Source organism: Stegodyphus dumicola, chromosome 1, assembly GCF_044657685.1.
Source record: "Stegodyphus dumicola isolate Sdum_Otavi_A_Nest chromosome 1, ASM4465768v1".
In the NCBI taxonomy this organism is placed as follows: domain Eukaryota; kingdom Metazoa; phylum Arthropoda; class Arachnida; order Araneae; family Eresidae; genus Stegodyphus; species Stegodyphus dumicola.
Genome location: NC_140768.1, coordinates 288,567,328 through 288,587,004, shown reverse-complemented (window position 1 = coordinate 288,587,004; position 19,677 = coordinate 288,567,328). Strand labels below are relative to the sequence as shown.

The following is a 19,677-nucleotide window of genomic DNA, read 5'->3' as shown; positions in this document are numbered from 1 at the left end:
GCCAACTGAGAGTACGAGTGGGCTAATATACCATTTTTCCGCTATTTAATTATTGTTTTTGTAGCTGGTTTTTGATGCTTTTTATGTCTTTATTATATTTTTTAATTTTGATTTTAATTTTTATGTATTGGCATATAATATATTGGCAATTTTAATTTTAATTTTTTATGTATAGGCATTTTATATATTGACATTTATAATCCATGTTTTTTGTAACTTCCTAATACATATATATATATATTTTTTTTTCCGTCCATCTTTTTTTCATGTGAGTTAACTTTTCACATTACACAACGGTCAGATTAATTAATTTTTTTTCGTGCAATAGCATGTCTTCCAGCACTAAAATTTGGCAGTTTTATCGCGCTTATACAGTTTTTCCAGTTTTACCAGGCAAATTTCTTATTGTTTACGTAGTACTATGTTACAACATTTCGTGGACCTACAGCTCCTGGTAACTTTTTAGCAAGGTTGCTGCAATGTTCCTACCTATTACTATTCTTTCAAATCTTTTTGCAGCATTATGCGCAAAAGTTTTTGAGACCAGATAGGTCTTTCGTCTAATTACCAATTCGCTTTACATTTTCTTTTTCAATTTATACATATATATATATATATAAGATAAAAATGTATGATCCTCTCTATTCTAAAATCGTAATAACTTATCTGCATTGCGTCATTCAAATTAATCATGCGATCTTACGTAACCGTTAATACCAGATGCCTCTTGACGACCAATCACCGAATTGTAAACCAAAACTTTTCTATTCGCGTGCTTTCATCTTTCATAACTACGCACTTCAGCTTTTGCTCCCTACTGTGCTAAGATGTAATTTCGCTGGCTTGCTTTCTATCTCAATAATATCAAAAATGTAAATCATCTGTGGCCACGTAGTGTCAATTGGAAATAAAAATGGAATTAAAATCGCTTCTACTGCCAAGTTTTATTTACGAAGTCAACACATTAGCTTACGACGCAATCAGATTACTTCCTCTTCAATGTAGGATAACTACGCATCTACAGTGCTCCGTCTTTTCCTTTGCTTTTATTATGACATATATACATATATATCATTACTGATGTGCTGCTGCTTATTCATTTCATTACACTTTAATCCCCATCTTGAAGTTTCTAATCCAGTTAGAGGCAGAGCTCATGCAGGGGCTTATTAGCCGCATACAACCACTAGCCGCTTGGGAAGGTGTGCTTCTGACTTCTGTTCAAACAAAATACGCATCCCATTTCTGAACATGCGAACTAGTTGAGACAACTTCTGGGAGAATACTGAATTCAGACCACTCTCTAAAACAAGAATAACCACGAAGTTCAGCTATTTCTTACACTGAAAACCAGTACCACTACAAATCATTATCGAACGTATTAAAAGTTTTTCCAACGCTGGGAAAAAAAAAAAAAAAATTCTGAAAGATTCCAGATTTTATATTAGGCCCAAATGTGCATTTTTTTTTTTTTCTTTTTAGCGTTTTGTGTGTTACCTTTATTTATTAACCATCACGTTCTTCGAACTTAAACCATAAAATTCAATTAAACGGAAATACCGCAAAATAATTTTAAAAGAGTATATCTTTAGAATTTCCTATACACAGTCTCGCGCTCTGGACATAATTTTTTTTTCATACAGTGTTGCCATTGCTCGCTTTGAAATCGTTGAGTTTCTTAATACTTTACAAAATATGAAACAGATAATAAAACAAATTCCAAATTCGAAATTTGGGCTCCGGATGCCCATATTCCGGTGGAGACGTACGTTATTCAAAATTGGATGCCTCTAGGTACCGTTGTTTTATCACAATGCGAGAAACATACATACATTTATGCAGATTCTTCATTATTTAATTTCTTTAAATATAATATAGGGCCCTAATATTTGGTGGCAACAATTTAGAAAGCGATTCGCCGTTTATAGTGAGTCGACGTAAATGCCAAAACTAAACTAATAGCTCTTCTGGGCAAATTGCTCCTTTGAGCTAAAAAAAGATTGATTATGTTTTTAAAAGAATAACTACCAAATTAAGCAAGACATTAATTTAAAACGGTATACATATGATTTTAGGAAAGCTAAAGCACTTTCAATATTTACGCAACACAGTGTCACATTTCACATAAAACCTTAACTGATGTCCCCCGTAGATAACGCTAAGTTTTATAAAATTTATTTCTGAAGTTAGACACCAAACAAATCTATATCTGTTCCAAATGTAGATTTGGAACAGAGAAATAGAGATTACTTTAAATTGATTAATATTACTTTATGAATATTGCCGATTTTATAATGCGTAAAATCTTTTATACCTTTGCATAAAAAAGTGTTTGTCAGAGAAGGAAGTTTCTTTTCTTGTACACGTGTATTAAATTCAGCGACGACACTGAATGAACTTTTTTCATTCTTTGAAAGCAAAGGAATAGTAGAATGACATTGCCATTAACATGGAAATAACATAACATTGGCAAAGGAGATATTTTCTGCAATGCGACAGGAACAGAGTGCAACAAAATTTCAATAATAACATACTTATTAGCACACAATGCCTTTATAGTTGGATCGAGACCTTCGTGTTTTGTTTTTTGCAGTAAATTCATGAACTGAGCTATTTATATAATCTAAACGCTTAAGATTGCTTCTGATAGTAACAGCATCTTTGAAAGATTTTATAATTTTATAATTCCATGAAACGGGAAGCCTAAAGGTTTTAGTATTTACCCAGGAATGTAAAAGCACTTGTTAAGAAGCAGATTGACAAAACATTGTACTTGAACCTGCTGTATAATGCATTTCTACTCTTTTAATAATATGGTATAAGTTATTGGTCTGTCAAGTGTTGGTAAATGTATGGTGTATAGGCATAAAGTACATGCATTGGAAGCATACATTAATTTCATAAGATGTAATCATTTTTGTATAATGTTTTAATAACTCAGATATGTTTTAGTATTTATTCCAGAATGTACTATGTATTTTCATTATGTAATTCTATCATATATTTGGATTTATATTTTATATTTGTATTATGTATTAGTAAGTATGCATGTATTATGCACGATAGGTAGGAGGTTTGGCTTCGTAAGAAACCCAGTGTTATTAATATCTTCAAGGGCCTTAAACTGCTTGGTTGGTAAACAATTCTGTATGGATTATGTAATACTCGGGACGGAAGCTAACTCAGAAGATTTCAGATTTCAGTACGTATGTACGTACAGATGTCACGAAAAAAATCTGTTCTGAATCCATTTTAAACCAATTTTATTATCCGTTTGAAAAAAAAAAAAAAAGAGTCGTTTATTCTGTCCTTACCTATAGATGTCACTCAAAAAAACATTATTAAATTGCATTCGTTAGCGGTCAAAATTGATATTTTCGTTGAAATATGACATCCGTAAATTTTCGCGTTTACAATAATTCCTTTACTTCGTACAAGGAAGTAAAAAAAAAAAAAAAAAAACTTACTAATTATTCAGGGCAGCTGTGCATTTATTTTACCGGGTCATTTGTATTTAAGTTCTGGCAAAAGATATTCCTTTCAAGTAGCAACACTTTTAATTTTGCACGGATCCGAAATCAGTGTACTAAACATAGTAAACACCCCTCGAGGTGTTTTAAAACGTTAATAGCAAGTTTAGACAATGTTATGTTTTCATATGATGATGTTTAAATTACCTATGATATGTTATAATTTGACATTAAATAATATGATAAATGATAGAAATTACACTGGTGTGCAAAAATTAAGGACGAGACGGTTTTTTCAATATAACTTTGTACAAAAGCTTTCCAAATCAACACATTTAATACCGTAAGATTCCCAATACGTAAGGACATGAGTAATCTAAGCAACACTTACTAAAAGAGAAATCAGAGGGATAAAAAGAAGCTTTATTGAAAAAGTAGCATGGAGCGCAATGCGACTGAAGGCCGAAACATCCCTGTGATGGGTGTCCAGCAAGAAACATTCGGTCTTTAATAAGGGATATGATCTTCCCTGACTGCTAGGCAAGTTTCACAGCGTCTGCCCATGCTGAGAATGAGGGTGTCAATGAGTTGTTGAGGCATTGCTGCCCATTCGTCTTGCAGCGCCAATCGAAGCTCCGGAATCGTTATTGGTGGTAAGGTACGAGCTGCCAAGCGTCTGCCTAGAAAATCCCATACTTGCTCGATGAGATTGAGATCCGGAGATCGTGCCGGCCAATCCATACGTTCAATATCCTCACACTCTAAGAGCTGTTCGGCAGCTACTGTGCAATGAAATGGTGCATTGTCGTCCATGAAAAGGAAGTGCGGACCCATAGCGCCTCTAAAAAGACGCACATATGGAAGAAGAATCTCGTTACAATAACGGGTCCCGTTGACTGAACCTGCGTCGAAGATGTGAAGGTCTGTACGACTACCAAGCATGATGCCTCCCCAAACGAGAACACCGCCACCTCCATACCTGTCCCTTTCAATGATGTTCGAGGGATGATTGCGGCTTCCCCGCTCTCTCCAGATGAGTATGCGATGAGAATCGCTACTCAGACTGAATCTGCTCTCATCTGTAAAGAGTACTCGTCCCCATTCATTGTCTCTCCAATTCCGGTGTTCCCGGCACCACAGAGAACGCCTTTTCCGATGGGCAGGCGTTAGAGGTACACACCGTACAGGGCGTCGTGCAAACAGACCACCACCGTGCAGTCTTCTGGCCACGGTAAAACGCGACATCGGTCGTCCAGTCGCCTGTGTCGTGTGTCTAGCGATTTCTCCCGCTGTCTGCCGCCTGTTTCTTCTGGCCTGTAAGGCAATATACCGGTCATCTGCGGGTGTGGTTCCTCGTGGACGACCACTACTAAACCCCTGGATAGCTGTTCCTGTAGTTTGAAATTGTCTCCAAAGTCGTGAAACGATGCTGTGAGCAATTCCGAACTCTGCAGCCACACTTGTCACACTGCGGCCTTCCTCCAACTTCCCAATGATTCGACCTCCGGTAAAGGCATCCAGATGTCGTCTAAGATATTGATTATTCGCCATTTCTCGCTGAGGCAGCAACTCGGTGTGATTTTAACTGCTATACGGCGTGCAATCTCTTTGCCAGAAATACTGATCCTACACCGACAACATGCTTTATACTACTCAGACACTCCTCCATTACGTCTACCTGCATATCTGCGCATGTGCTACCGTACATCACCTTACTTAATCTCCTGATTGGTCTTTCTGTCCGCTCTGCCTCTTCGTTCAGCTGATATGCTAATTTTTCGACCTCGTCCTTCATTTTTGCACACCAGTGTAAATACCGTATTTTCCGTCGTATAACTCACATCTATGATTTCAAGCTACATTTTTTAATTTTTAGGTATATTCGCCGTATAACACGCACCCAGTTTTAAAGAAAAATATCTTAAAGATACATATGCAGTGCTCTTATCTTTTGAGGTCACGTATTCGAACATTTGTCCTAATCTTTCGAATAATGGCAAAGGGCACTGACAAGCTATAAGAGGGACAACGTGTATGGGACAATATTGTGCTTGAGGGACTAAATATTCCGGCAAAGAGGGTAGATTGTATTCAATGCAGATGTTCAAAAAAATGACACTGTAGCGCAGTTCCAACTCGAATGAGTTCATGAAATTAGGAATTAGATGTTTTCTTTTTCTGTAGTCATTTGAAGCCGAGATTTCGAATTTAAAATCGAAGGCTTTGGTAAATCGTATTTGCGTCAACTGAAATACAACTGATCTAATGCTCCTTGTAGTAGTAAATATGGCTTCCGCAAAAGGAAACAAACACAGTGCTGGTTTCATATGCAAAGCCAATGATTTTGCGAAAGAAAATGGGAATCGTGCTGCAGCAAGGATGCTTGTGTTGGTGAAAGATGGAACGGATAATGATTATTTATTTATGAGTCAAAATAACAATGATTATGAAGATGAAACAAAATGTGATGATACTCCTGAAGATATAACAGAAGACGAACTCTTCATGTTATCCGATAATGAAAATGTTTGATTTTAAATAAGCAGCATTTTGGTGCACGTAAAATGTCTAATTTTTTCCTTATTTTTAAGCTATCATTTTTATATCGGGCATATCACGCGCCTCCGTAAATTTCGGTCCTATTTTTTATATTGAAAGTGCGTATTATACGCCGAAATATACGGTAATGACAGAAAAAATTCTACTTGGATTTAATTATTTTCCACGCTAATCATTAATATTCTCATTTTTTATTATTTTACTCAAATTATTATTTTAAGTCGCGCTGTTAAAAAATTCTGCTCTCATTTTTTTAGAGTTCATGTCAATAAAAACAAATGCGATAGTACGTAATGCATGAAAAGTTCAGCGTAAAAAAAATGAGCACACGGCAAAACAAAAAAAAACATCGAAAAGCGGAAGTTTTTCTTTCGAATCGCTTTCTGAAAGAGCGTTTTCTTCTGAGAGTGTTGTGCAAACGATCAGGGATTAATTCTATCAGCCAAGGTCAGATCAGTTGTCGGTTACAGAGAAAGCGGACAGACGTCTCTATTTCGAATTTACGAATTCTAGCTGCCGATCCGTCAAGTAATAATAACATATTGCACGGCGCTTGTTAACATAAGCTGCCGTTAGAGAAATTCTCATCCGACATGCGTAAGAAATTACGGTCAAAAAATAAAAAGTAAGTTTGTAATTTTACTTCAAAAAATATTATTATATATATTATTATTATGTGTATTAAAAATATTATTATGCGTATTATTAGTCCAAAACGGCTTTGTCCCTGAAAGACTGACCATTCTTTTCGTTTTGCGATTTTGCGTTGGTTCACTATAAATGTCTGTTTCGCTTTGCAAACTGTTGCCACCAAATACTATCGCCCTGCATTATATTCGAAGAAATTAAATAATGAAAAATCTGCATAAATGTCTCGCATTCTGATAAAACAACGGTACAAAGAGCCATCGAATTTTGAATGACGTAATCCGACTGCGAATATGAGCATGTGGAAGCCCAAATTTGAAATTTGGAATTTGTTTTATTATCGATTTCATATTTTGTAAAACTTTTACGAATTTTTGATTAACAGACTCAAGGATTTCAAAGCGAGCAATGGCAAAGTTGTACAGAAAAAGCATTTTTATCTCCTACGCGCGAGTCTCTGTATCGGAAATTACGGTCAAGTTCGAATCTCAGATAAGGTCTGGATGTGGGTAATTATACTGCTTTTCAGAAATTGGGGTACTTAAAATCTGTCAATCTTCAGGTTATCTCGAAAGACGGCTGATAAGGAAAGTGGGGTTTTTTAACCTTCGAATTCTATCCTTCTGTATGCTTTCAGTCAAAATTTAATGAGTAGGACATGAATTAAGGTGGAGAGCTATTTTTTGAATTAATTAAAAAATTTAATCCATTTTTAGCCCAAACGGGCGTTAACCTAGAAAGGCTATTATTCTCGAAACGGCATTTTGTAGCGTTTCACTATCAATGGTGTTTCATTTTTAAAATTTGTGCCACCAAATATTATCGCTCTGTATTATGTTTAAAGAAATTGAGTAATGAAGAATCTGCATGACTGTGTATGTATGTTTCTCGCATTGTCATCAAATTTTGAATAACGTAGTCCTCCACCCGAATATGGGCATCTGGAAGCCCGAATTTGGAATTTGTTTCATTGTCTATTTCATATTTTCTGAAACTTTAACGAATTTTTGATTAACAAACTCGACGATTTCAAAGTGAGTTGTGAGAAGACTGTATGGGTAAAAACATTTTTATATCCAGCTCGCGAAACTGTCTATCGGAAATTCTAAAGGTATGCTGTTTTTAAATATTTTTAACCCAAATGCTCTCGAAACGTGTATGTTTGTGTAAATGGGAAAAAAAAAAAAGGTCCTTAGAGCGTGATATAAAATCTGAAAGCTTTCAACGTTTATTTGTTTATTTATTTTTTTAATTAAAGAAATTTGGTTGAATGACCCAAAATTTTGTTCTCTGTTCTATAGCTTTTGTTGCATTGTCATTTAAGCATATATTTATTTCTTCTTGTTTAATACAAAGCTATCAATTTATAGCGAATATTTGGCATGCCTAGGCTACAACATTATTACGAATGGAAATAGTTCGTCTAGAGCAGCGGTTCTCAACCTTTTGCCTAATGCGTACCATCAAAACAAAAACTGAAAACCTTTAGCACCACCACTACAAAGTACTTCTACCACCACCACTCTTGAACAAACCTAAGATCGCATAAATTTACGAGTGTTAGAGAAGAGCTCAATCAATATGCTGAAATTTTAATTTTTGAATTTAATAGTTAAAAATACTTTGCTTCTTTGTGTACCACCTATTTGTTCTTTTGTACCACCAGTGGTACGCGTATCAACGGTTGAGAACCCCTGTTCTAGAGTTTTTTTAGGTTGGATACAACTGCGATTTTCACCACTGGTTTGTAATATTTTTATCGTCGTTTTGTTTTTTAATGTATGTTTTAATGCTTATATATAATTAATAAATTTTGCAATCATGTACTTCGTTACTGCAACTGACAAAAGTTATTTTTAATCCTGTATATTAGTCACCTGATTATAAGAATATCTTCTGCCGCTGCTGGAAACTTACTTAGATACAACAGTTCCTATTTACATAATTTATTAAACGTTTGCACTGCCATTTATTTCTCATAAGTTTTTCAAACATTTATTCTCTATTAAGGTTAAAAATGTTCATTTTTCACATTCGTTATCAACCGTGGGCAATTATTAAAGAATCATTACTAAAGAAATTGAACTAGTAGAACTGTCTCGTATCATAGCATAGTTTTTAGAAAATAAATGCACTTCTTGGGCTTCCTTTATTATACAAGTTCGAACTACTTTAGCTAACCATAGTTTATGGATGTTACTAGCTGAAGTATCCGGCATTGCCCAAGCTTTGCGCAGATTGACCCGTTTTCGAAATACTCGTAAAAAAAACTGACAGAGAGCGTATTTAAAATTTTCTCTAAAAGTTCTACACTTTTCTGGAAAGCTTCACACTGTTCTAAAAACGTAACTAATACGGCACCATTTAACAGTTTTTGTAAGAACTGACACTTGATTTGTTATCCGTAGTGTCTTTTTTCGGAAAAACTTCATCCAAATCTGCTGATTTCTTCATTGTTTTCGAAATATTCACACACACACACACATACACACACACACACACACACACACAAAAAAAAAAAAAAAAAAAAAAAAAAAAAACACCTGATCGAGACCAATGAATCTTTAATGAAATTCGAGGAAATAAGTTTAAATGAAATGCAGGAAAAAAATGCGTATAATTTAATATTCCGTACAAAGAAGTCATGTGATGTACACATAAGATTTTTTATATTTAATATATTATTGCGAAGAGCAAATTAAATAGTTTATAATCTTACATTTTCTATTTGCAGCTGAACTAATCTAGTAAAATTATTTCATTCGACTTCTAAAAACCAGGCCACTTCCGTTAAACGTTTTAAATTCTATCTAAATTGCCTTTAATTGTGAAATTAAATTCGTAGAAGTTAGTTGCTACTAAATTTTCAGTGTCAATGAGTTGGGTAATTGCTGTAATGCAGAGTTCTGAATTCTAATTGATGAAAAGTTAGATTGCATTTTACGAATACAAATAAAAATTTCTTTCTTCATAAAAACCAAGGAAGAATGTAATTGGGAATGACTGTAAAAATTTGTTTGGTATTAAATTGCTGAGTCAGACGCATTAATAACGGGAAAGAACATTATTAACAGGAAGAAAAATAAATGAAAGAAAATGTACTGTTCCATTGTTTATTTCATGAGAACACACGCATTGTTAGTTAAACGTCTAATATAACGAAAGCTACTGCATTTTTCAGAGAATTAAAAAATAAATCACATTTCCCTTTTTTTTATTTAAAAAGAGTTCCTTGTTAGCCCAAAAGGTGTATTTGTGCCGAAATACGATTTTGCGTTGTTTCACTTTAATACTATTCTGTTGCCATTCGAAAAAAACGTAAAATATGATTCTATGTAATCTGTCTGCTGGTTATTATTTAAGAAACTATTTAAAAGCAATAGATGCAGGTATTAAGAATATTATTTTTTATGCTTTTTAATCTGATTTCGTTTACATCTAATTAAAAACGTTAGTTTTGTAAAATTACATTACATATTTTTTCACTTTTGAAATATATATAGTTATATATAGTTTATATATAGAAATGTATATAAGATATATATAGTTCCCATGAAATACATATTCATCTAATATCCTATAAAATGTTTCGCTATACTACCTAGGCTATCTCTATTGATAAACCATGTGAAACTTTAAAAGAACTTTTCCGTTCGAGTTTCTGTTTATTAATATAATTTGCTTATTATCCCAAAAGAGCGATAGACCCAAAGAGCTATTAGTCTAAAAACAGCATTTTGCGTCCTTTTACTTTCTGCGTTGGTTCACTTTTCAAGCTGCTGCCACCAAATATTATCGCCATGTATTATATTTAAAGAAACTAAAATAATGAAGAATCTGCATGAGTGCATGAAAATTTCTGTGAAAAGAAAAAACGGTACCTAAAGCCGTCCAATTTTGAATAACGCAGTCCTCTAATGGAACATGTACACCTGAAAGCCCGAATTGTGAATTTCGAATTTGCTTTATTATCTATCTCAACTTTTGTAAAACTTTAACAAATTTTTGACTAAAAAACTCAACGATTTCAAAGTGAGCAATGGCGAGACCAGCGCGCGAGACTGTGTATCGGAAGTTCTAAAGATATACTATTTTGAAGTTTTTAAATATTTTATGACATTGCTGTTGAATTTAATTTTATGCGGTTTAAGTGCGAAGAACATGATATTTAATAAATAAAGATAACACACAAAACGTTAAAAAAAACTGAAATATAATATAAAATCTGAAACCTTTCAGATTTTCTTTTTGTCCCCCCTTTCTTATTTTTTTTAACCTAGTGACTTACCCCATTCTGTTTATCTCGAAATATTTTCTTAAAAATTATTTCCTTTCAGAATTTTCGGAAATATTTGTATCTTATTCAGTGGTGAAATTGAAACGAATTTGTGAAATAATAAATTTGAAATTTATGCAAATCAAGCTCTAATTTAGTTATCGTGCAATAATGACGACATGTCAAAATCTTGAAAGGGGATTTTGGAATACACACACATCAAAATGTAGGGAGAGGCGCAACAAGACGGAGTTATCTGCTTATGACAAATTTTGTGTGTGAACACCTAAAATATAGGCCCATCAGCGGCCGAGCGGTAAAATTACTAAACACTGGTAGTTTGTTCCGAGGTTCGAATCCCGCGAACGATCTGGTTGCATGGGCGATGTGTAACGTGTATCCGATCCAGTTTTCCTTAGAAAGTCCACCGCTAAGACATTTCTCCCCTTAGGCATATAGACCTCGAGTGCTTTGCCACAATCAAATAAATCATACCTTCCGATATTATGCGCAAAAGAATTTTACGGTCTATTAAATTAATCAACTGCTCAAAACAATTAAAGGATATTGTAAGTTTTATATAAAATAAAGATATAAGCGAAATTTTTTTGCCGAAAGTGGAAGAAGAGAATCACAAATGCAAATTTTTCTGATTTTCAAACTGTGGAGTGAGTTCGACGTCAAAAACGTCGCTTCAGCGGCAGCGAATGAAATTTGACTTTCAACTGAATAAAAGACAATGAAGACAAGGATGATCAGCATTCAGTGACTGCTTTATTTCGATGAGTACGATATCTCAGCGAAGTCATTTAACAGATTCAGAAGCTTGGAGAGTTGTTGGTAGGTTAGAAGGGGGCCAAACTCAAGCCGAAGTAGCGCAAGCCATTGGAGTGTCACAAAGTGCGATTTCCAGAATCTGGAACCGTTTTTTGGAAACTGGAAGTGCAGGCCGAAGACCAGGGCAAGGTCGTAGACGGGCAACAACGCCCAATGAAGATCGTTATTTTGTGTTAACGGCTAGGAGACACCGAAATATGAATGCTACTCTTCTCCAACAACACCTTCGCTCGGCTACTGGGACCACGGTTTCAACTCAGACTGTCCGAAACCGGCTCCATGGTGTAGGTCTGTATGCTCGCCGACCGATGGTATGTGTTAGGCCGTGGCCTTCGAGATTAGATGGCCTGGTCAGCTGCAGAATCACGTGATTTGACGTCACGTAAGGCGTCTGAACTTTCACCCTTCGCACTGCAAGCGAAGACTTCTTATTACGTTGATTGCGTGCTGTATATTTTTATTATTCGTGTCTTTTTTATTGCTAAATTTAAGTAATGTTGTTAAGGATATTTTCGTTTTTAAATTAAGATTACTAGTTAACTTATTTGTTAACAAGAATAACGATCGACGTTCTACGTAGAGCTGTCTTCATCATGCCTGCACGATGTTGCGTTCCAGCATGCAAATCCAATTACGATGGCACTAATGAATATGTATCAGTATTCAAATTTCCAAAAGATACAGTAAAACGGGATTTATGGATAAAAAAAATTCCAAGGAAAAATTTTATTTCAAGTGATCGCAGATGAATTCAACGTAAAAAACATTATTCAATGTGAAAAATATTTCGAAAAGATGATACAGTAAGACCCCGCTTAACGCGGGGGATACGTTCCATCAAAGTAGAGCGTAATGCGAAACAGCGCTAAACGAGGCTATCTTAACATGTAAATAATGGAGTTAGGGGAAGATGGATAGAAAATTGGTTAGGTATTAAATTTAATGTTTTTTTTTAATAAAAATAAAACCAAACATTTATTTCTTACCAAAATAAAAACAATATAAACGAATATACTTATAAAAATAAATAAAATTCTAAGCCAGTCAGATCATTCAGTCTATTCTGTATTTCCAATTTTCTGCCTTTTTGTCAAGAAGGCTTTATGATAGATTGGCTTAATGGCATACTGCGCTCAATTTCGTTGTCAGTCCATATAGACAGTCGTTTTTCCACTTCCTCTATAATATTATTTCTAGAACGGGTAATCCTAGTTGCAGAGCTTGACGTATTTGCAGTTGCCGATGACAGTATTTTTTCTTTATTCTTAAGAATTGTCCTTATTGTTGAAGTTGCCAAATTCAATGCAGCACTAATTTGAGATTGACTCTCACCAGAATCTAATCTTCTAATCACTTGCATTTAAGTTTCCAGTGAAATGCTTTTTCTGGTTGCTTTCTTTTCTTGTTTTTTATTATCACCCATGATAAAAACTAAAGATCATAATATTTGTCACTGTATTAATCGTTATAGTATTATATAAATTTATACTTACAATAATGTTAACAGATGTTTCAAATGATAAAAATGCTTTCGTACAGCACCTCACCGCACCAAACAAGAAACATAACTATAAAGTTTCGGATTGGTTATTTGGAAACCTACCGCTGCGCACAATTTCGAGGAATCCCCGTAGTTCATGCTGCGAGCAATTTCTGGGGAATCCCGAGGTTGAAATAAAAGAGCGCTAAACCGAAACAGCGCTAAACGAAACAGCGTTAAGCGGGGTCTTACTGTATTATTCGCTATGATTATTTACCAACAAACGAAGGTACTTTTATTCAGATGTGTAGAGTGCATCCTAAATTAAATAACGATGCTTACCCATGCATTTTTTCTGGTTGTCCAAAATACTTATCTGAAAGTCCAACCCCTCAGAGAATGAGCAGGGAGGAAAAAAGAGCTAAGATGGAGAAGCATATTTTTAATGAATTTTTGAGAAAGGACAAAATAGCATCATTTGAGGATTTTTCTTTATGTTACCAAGTAAATTAAATATTTCAGATACTTCAAATATTATTTTACACAAATCTGTTGCTGGTATTTATATTTTATTGCTCAGTTTTTCATCCATATCCTAAAAGTGAAAAAGTATCTTTGTATCGCTTCATATAGATATAGCAGTTTATCTAGGAGATAAAGTTGTTCCAGTTGAAAGTAAAGAACCAGTAAAGAAGTTGAACAGCATTCTTTACTGGTCAAACTTACCGAGATATATGTACAAAACATTAACATGTTTGATGTTCATGAAACTTGTTTAATGTGTGGAATTCCCTTTTCTAGCAGATTAAAAAAAATAATGAGCACCGTTTCAAATATTTGTTTAAACAATTATACTAAAGTTCTTCAAAATAATATGCATACAAAAATCGATGAAAGGAAACTTAAAAAAATCAAGAATACGTGATGAAAAGATATGAGTATGTAAATGACATTGTTTTATTTTTTAAAAATAGTGTACTAAATATGATGCAGTTCAAATATATTTTCAATAACGTATCTTTTACATTTAAATTTATTAATCCTTTTGCTGTTTCCTTATTATTTGATAATACTTCATAATTTTTCAAAATAAATTATCAATTGCGATTAATTATTGCTTCAGTATACTAGTACAACTTGCACAGTATTTCCTAATTAAACAGAAATCATGGTTTGTTCTATGTATAGTTGTTTTGAGGTTTTCGTTGGCAAATTTATTGATTTTACGCTTTTGTGAAACATTATATGGATGGCTTTTATTTGTAAATATATTATTTATTATGCATCTACATATAACTAATAATGTAAATATTATTAAATGATGTAAATATCCTTATAATTATTGCTATAGATAACATATAAATATGTGAAAATTATTCGTTTTCTGTAATGTTGCAGCTAAATTTTAATTTATTTAATTTACAAAGTTTTGAGATTTAAATTTTTTCTGTGGCTTTTCTGTTCATTTTATTAGATAGTAATTTAAATGAATTAAAAATACATTTGCATAATGTTTGGAAGCTCTGAAATATTTATAGTTTTAAGGAAGTAAGTTTTAAGGAAAAATTATTTTTTATGTCTTTTAATTTGCTAAATTATATTTACTTTTGTTACTGAATTATTTATATTTCTAAATCTTTTCATTCCTTTCATTCCTCTCCTTCTCAAACTGTAAAGACATTTTTATGTTAATAAATAACATCCTTTTTACTTATTTCAATACTTTCTTTTTTGAGTGTATTCTAACAAATTATTACAATACATTGTAAAAAAAATGCACAAGATAACCTAAAACATAGCATAGAAAATTTCGTGAATATTTCTTAAAAAATAATATTTATTAAGTTATTAATCTTAACTGCGAATGAATATACGATCTTTTATATACGTTTTCAAGTCTCTGGAAATTTAATTATTATGCATTATTAAAAACAAAACACTCTAAACATCGAACGAAACGTTCGCATTCAAATCTGGAGCAAAGAAAGTCACGGAAGAATCGGACGCCTTTCGTGACGTCACTCGTAGCTAACCAGGCCATGTTATCTCGAAGGCCACGGTTAGGCTAACATCAAGGCATCGTTGCGACCGCAGGGAGTGAGCAACAGAGCATGTGAACTGGAGGAGAAATGAATGGAGCAATGTTCTTTTTTCTGACGAGTCCAGTTTTTTTCATCATGATAATAGGCGTATTTTCATTTGGAGGGACCGTGGCAGTAGGAATAATCCTACGTTCGTGCACGAAAGTGTCGGATTTGGCGGTGGGGGAGTGTTGGTGTATGGTGGCATCTCCATTGACGGGCGCACAGACCTCTACATCATTCGAGATGGACCTCTGACTGGTCGCCGATATAGGGATGAGATCCTCAGACCTATTGTAGCCTCTTACGCTGCAGCAATCGGAGATGACTTCATTTTAATGGACGATAACTGCAGGCCACATAACTGCAGGCTAACCTGGTGGAGGATTTCCTTTTCGAGGAAGGAATCGTACGAATAGAATGGCCAGCGTGTTCTCCAAACATAAATCCAATAGAGCACGTTTTGGACGCTCTAGGAAGACGAGTTGCTGGCCGCCAACCACCCCCACAAACTCTCCAAGAACTGTAAAGAGCTCTTCTGGAAGATTGGGACAGAATAGCCCAACTTGTGATTAATAGCTTCATTGACTCCATGCCTCAAAGGTGTTCAACGTTGCCGGCCATCCGTGGAAACCATACCCTCTACTGAAAATGATTTCCTTTGAAGAAAACACCTTTTCTTATTCTCTTTTTCTCATATGCACAAATTGTGTTTTTTTCCTTTTGTACACAAATGCGCAAAAAATGCATTTTTTTCTGCCAAACATGTGTAATTTATACTCAAATAACCTACTATGTCTGTCGACCATATATCAATCAGCTAAAAAGTATCCCAGCCACAAGATCCGCCTAAAACCGCAATATCCTTTAATTGTCTTGAGCAGTGTATTTAGAGCTACAGTTCATCGCAACTGAGCACCTGAATGATGTATACAAGAGGAAATTAAGGCTAGGGAGCTCTAAGTTATAATATCTATTCAAATTTGATTCTATTTATTCACCTTGCGTGTACCAGTACCTCTCCAACGGGTTCGAGTACAGTGAGCATCACTAGTTGAGAAAGGACTTGGAATTGGCCTAAAATAAGCCCATAGTTCAAATCGAATGATCGCTTAAGATTTGGGTCCTAGCGATGCTGCCATTCCACGGTGTCGATAGGTATGGTTGAACCGTGTCGCACCACAGTGTCAAGAAGGCAGCAGTCAATCTAGAGAGAAATGAAGACAGAGCGATCGTCAGAGTGTTTCATTTATCATTATCAACGATCCGATATGCAATGGGACATCAATAGCCGTAAGGACAATGGATAGACGGAAAGACTCAAGGCACGGGATCTGAGCTCACAACGCTCAGTCTGTCGACTAACCTCTCGCGAACAAACGCGTTTGCAGGAGTGGTGGGCTCGTTCGATCTGGAACTTCACTTACTGGAATAGGATTGTCTTCAGCGATGAGTCCCGCTTGGAACGATCCACGATGATCTTCGAAGATGACTTTGGACATATCCAGGGCAATGATCCCATTCAGACCTCACAAATGCCTATCACACAGTCCGAGAACAGAGTTATGGTGGCATTTCATTTGATAGTCTAATCTCTTTGGTTGTCCTACTGATAACCTGACAGGACGACAGTTAGTCGTCCATTATGCTTCCTGTTGTGTTTCTCTTCCTTTCAGGCCTCCCAGGTCTACGTTTCGAGAGAATAATGCCCAATCACAAAAGGCAATCATTTTTACTGGCCGTCTTCGTGCTTGTCAAATACTGTGTTGTGTTAAGTTGGGACATATCTCACTTGTCTGACAACAACATCAGAATAAGTCGACGAAGCTCAACATGGCAAGGAATGCAAGATTGTGTATGTCGTTGGCAAGAACCGTGAGCACCATACAGGTGATAGTACGACTTCGCTCAGTTCTGCCCCGGTTTTGATGGAAAGCAAGCCGGAGGGAACGGGTCCGAGGGTCTCCCACCCCTCTCTTTCCCTACTACCAACCTCTCGAGAGGACTTTCGGCTAGCTGCATATTTAGAAATGCCGCAAAGACATTATACATTTACAAACATCGATGTTTTCTCCGGGATTCGAACCCGGGCCCTTCGGTACAGCAGTAGGCTCTCCTAACCGCTATACCGTCTGGGCGGCTTGTCAAACACTTGCCTGGCAGCTTAGATCGCTAGATATCTTTCCAATGCAGCACATTTAGAAGATGATAAGCAGGCGCTTCCAACCGTCCCAAGATGTCATGAATCCAACTCAACAATTGGAGAGAGTTTAACAAAATATTCCACAGGAGATTATTATCCATATTTACGAGTTGGTCAAACCAGATAACAGCTTGCATAAGGGCCAGAGGCTGATCAATGATTTATTGATTTATTCGTTGTGTATAAATGAACCAACTGGAAGGGGAAAAAAAAAATCATTTTTTTTTTTAAACTTTTTTTTTTTTTTCCTATTATATGTATATTTTAGCTACCGAATTTCATTCCATAGGGATGACCCCTTTTTGGTACGTCTTTGCGCTCATTTTTTCTTTTATAGATTCGTATAATAACGCAAATCAAATATCTATGAGCTGATATTTTCAGGATTACAAATAATTGCCTGTTGAATGAGCAAAAAGTGTTTCGCAGAATAGAATAGATAGCCACAGAAAACTTAGCTTAAAGTTTTTGAAAAATCTTCTGCGGAAGATCCTCTATAGGTGAGATTAAAATATTTGTACTCTATTAGATAGGCTGCTTCAAAAACGTTGCACAATTATATCTCTTGAATAACTTGTACGGTTCCACAGTACCTTAAATTTAATTTACAGACAATTTATTCTTTTTCTTTACTTCTAAAGTATAGTTAACAAACCTTTTTATTAGCACGTCAAAATGACTGTCACAGGAAACCTAATATAACAGAATATAACAGAAACAACTCCTGCATTTTACTCGGAATGGCCAGGTCAAATTAAATAACGAATATAATATGTAACATGTGGCGAAGGAAATTTGGCTCGAATCTCGATATTTTTACAAAGCAAAATGACGGCTATCAAAGCTAAAACCGATTAAGCAATTCAGTAGCATCTTAGGAAAGTACCGGTTAGCGAAAGCTGCCACAAGCTGTTCTGGAGCTTAAGAACTCTGCTTTTATAAACATTAAATAATTTGCATGTTTGGAGGAAAGTAAGTGAAAAATAATAATATAACTTGGTTATTAACATAAAAAACCCACAAACAGAGTATAAAAAATAAATTGAAGATTGTAAGCCTTCAGACTTCGACAGGGTTTGTTAGAGCACAACAATGGGTACTGATCTGATATCGAGACCGAATTTAGAAATAAATGAATGTATGCGCGTGTGTTTGTATATATGGGCATATATGTATTGGGTCAGTCTATAAATTCGCGCGCATTTTTTGGTAATTTTTTTAATAATATAAAAAAACACAATTTAACATTTTAATCAATTATATATTTTCTTCCATTATCTACAATGCCTCGCCATTTTACAGACAGCTTTTTTATGTCATTGCTGTAGAAAGATTCTGGTTTGGATGAAAAAAAAAAAAAAAAAAAAAAAAACTTGAAAGTTCACTGTGTACATCCTGTTTAGAATTTAATCTTTTCCCCAGTAAAAAATTTTGTAAGGCACGAAATAAGTGAAAATCACTCGCAATATCTGGGGAGTAAGCAGGATGTGGCAAAAGCTCCCAATTAAATTCACTAATTTTTTGCAGCGTTGTTCGAGCCGTATGCGGTCTAGCGTTATCATGATGAAACAACACTTTCTTGATATTCACCAATCGTAGGCGTTTTTTGATCAATTCTGAGTTTAGACGGCAAAGTTGTTCACTATAAACTTCTGAATGAATCGTTTGATTTGGTTCTAACAATTAAGACACAATAACACGCCGAATAAATACTAATTCAGAAGTCAAACAACAAAAATCAGCGTTATATTTACAAAATTTTCACAGGACTAGTTTCGATGGTTTTACCGAACCACCATCTTCAGCTGCAAAACCGCAAATCTTTTGCGGCAATCATTTGCGGTTTTGCAGCTGAAGATGGTGGTTCGGTAAAACCATCGAAACTAGTCCTGTGAAAATTTTGTAAATATAACGCTTATTTTTGTTGTTTGACTTCTGAATTGGTTCTAACAGTTCAAAACGTCCTGAACGGGGTTCATCATCCATGCTGCTTTTTCCAACTTTACATTTCTTAAACAATTTCTGGGCAGTCCTTACACTAATAATGTGTTCACCATGTACACTATTAATTTTTATCGCTGCAAACCTTGCAGATTCACCACACGAAAATAAAAAATGTAGCA

At 34.9% G+C, this 19,677-nt stretch overlaps 1 protein-coding gene across 1 annotated transcript in view; it reads left to right on the top strand.

Annotated features, from left to right (window-relative positions):
- The first annotated feature begins 6,517 nt into the window (after positions 1 to 6,517).
- The window catches only part of l(2)k01209 (uridine-cytidine kinase-like lethal (2) k01209), a 73,947-nt gene continuing 60,787 nt past the window's right edge, over positions 6,518 to 19,677 (top strand). The window contains exon 1 of the mRNA XM_085808363.1: positions 6,518 to 6,654. Coding sequence (XP_085664489.1) covers positions 6,623 to 6,654 — 32 coding nt within the window. The 5' untranslated portion in view covers positions 6,518 to 6,622. The remainder of the gene's footprint in view (positions 6,655 to 19,677) is intronic.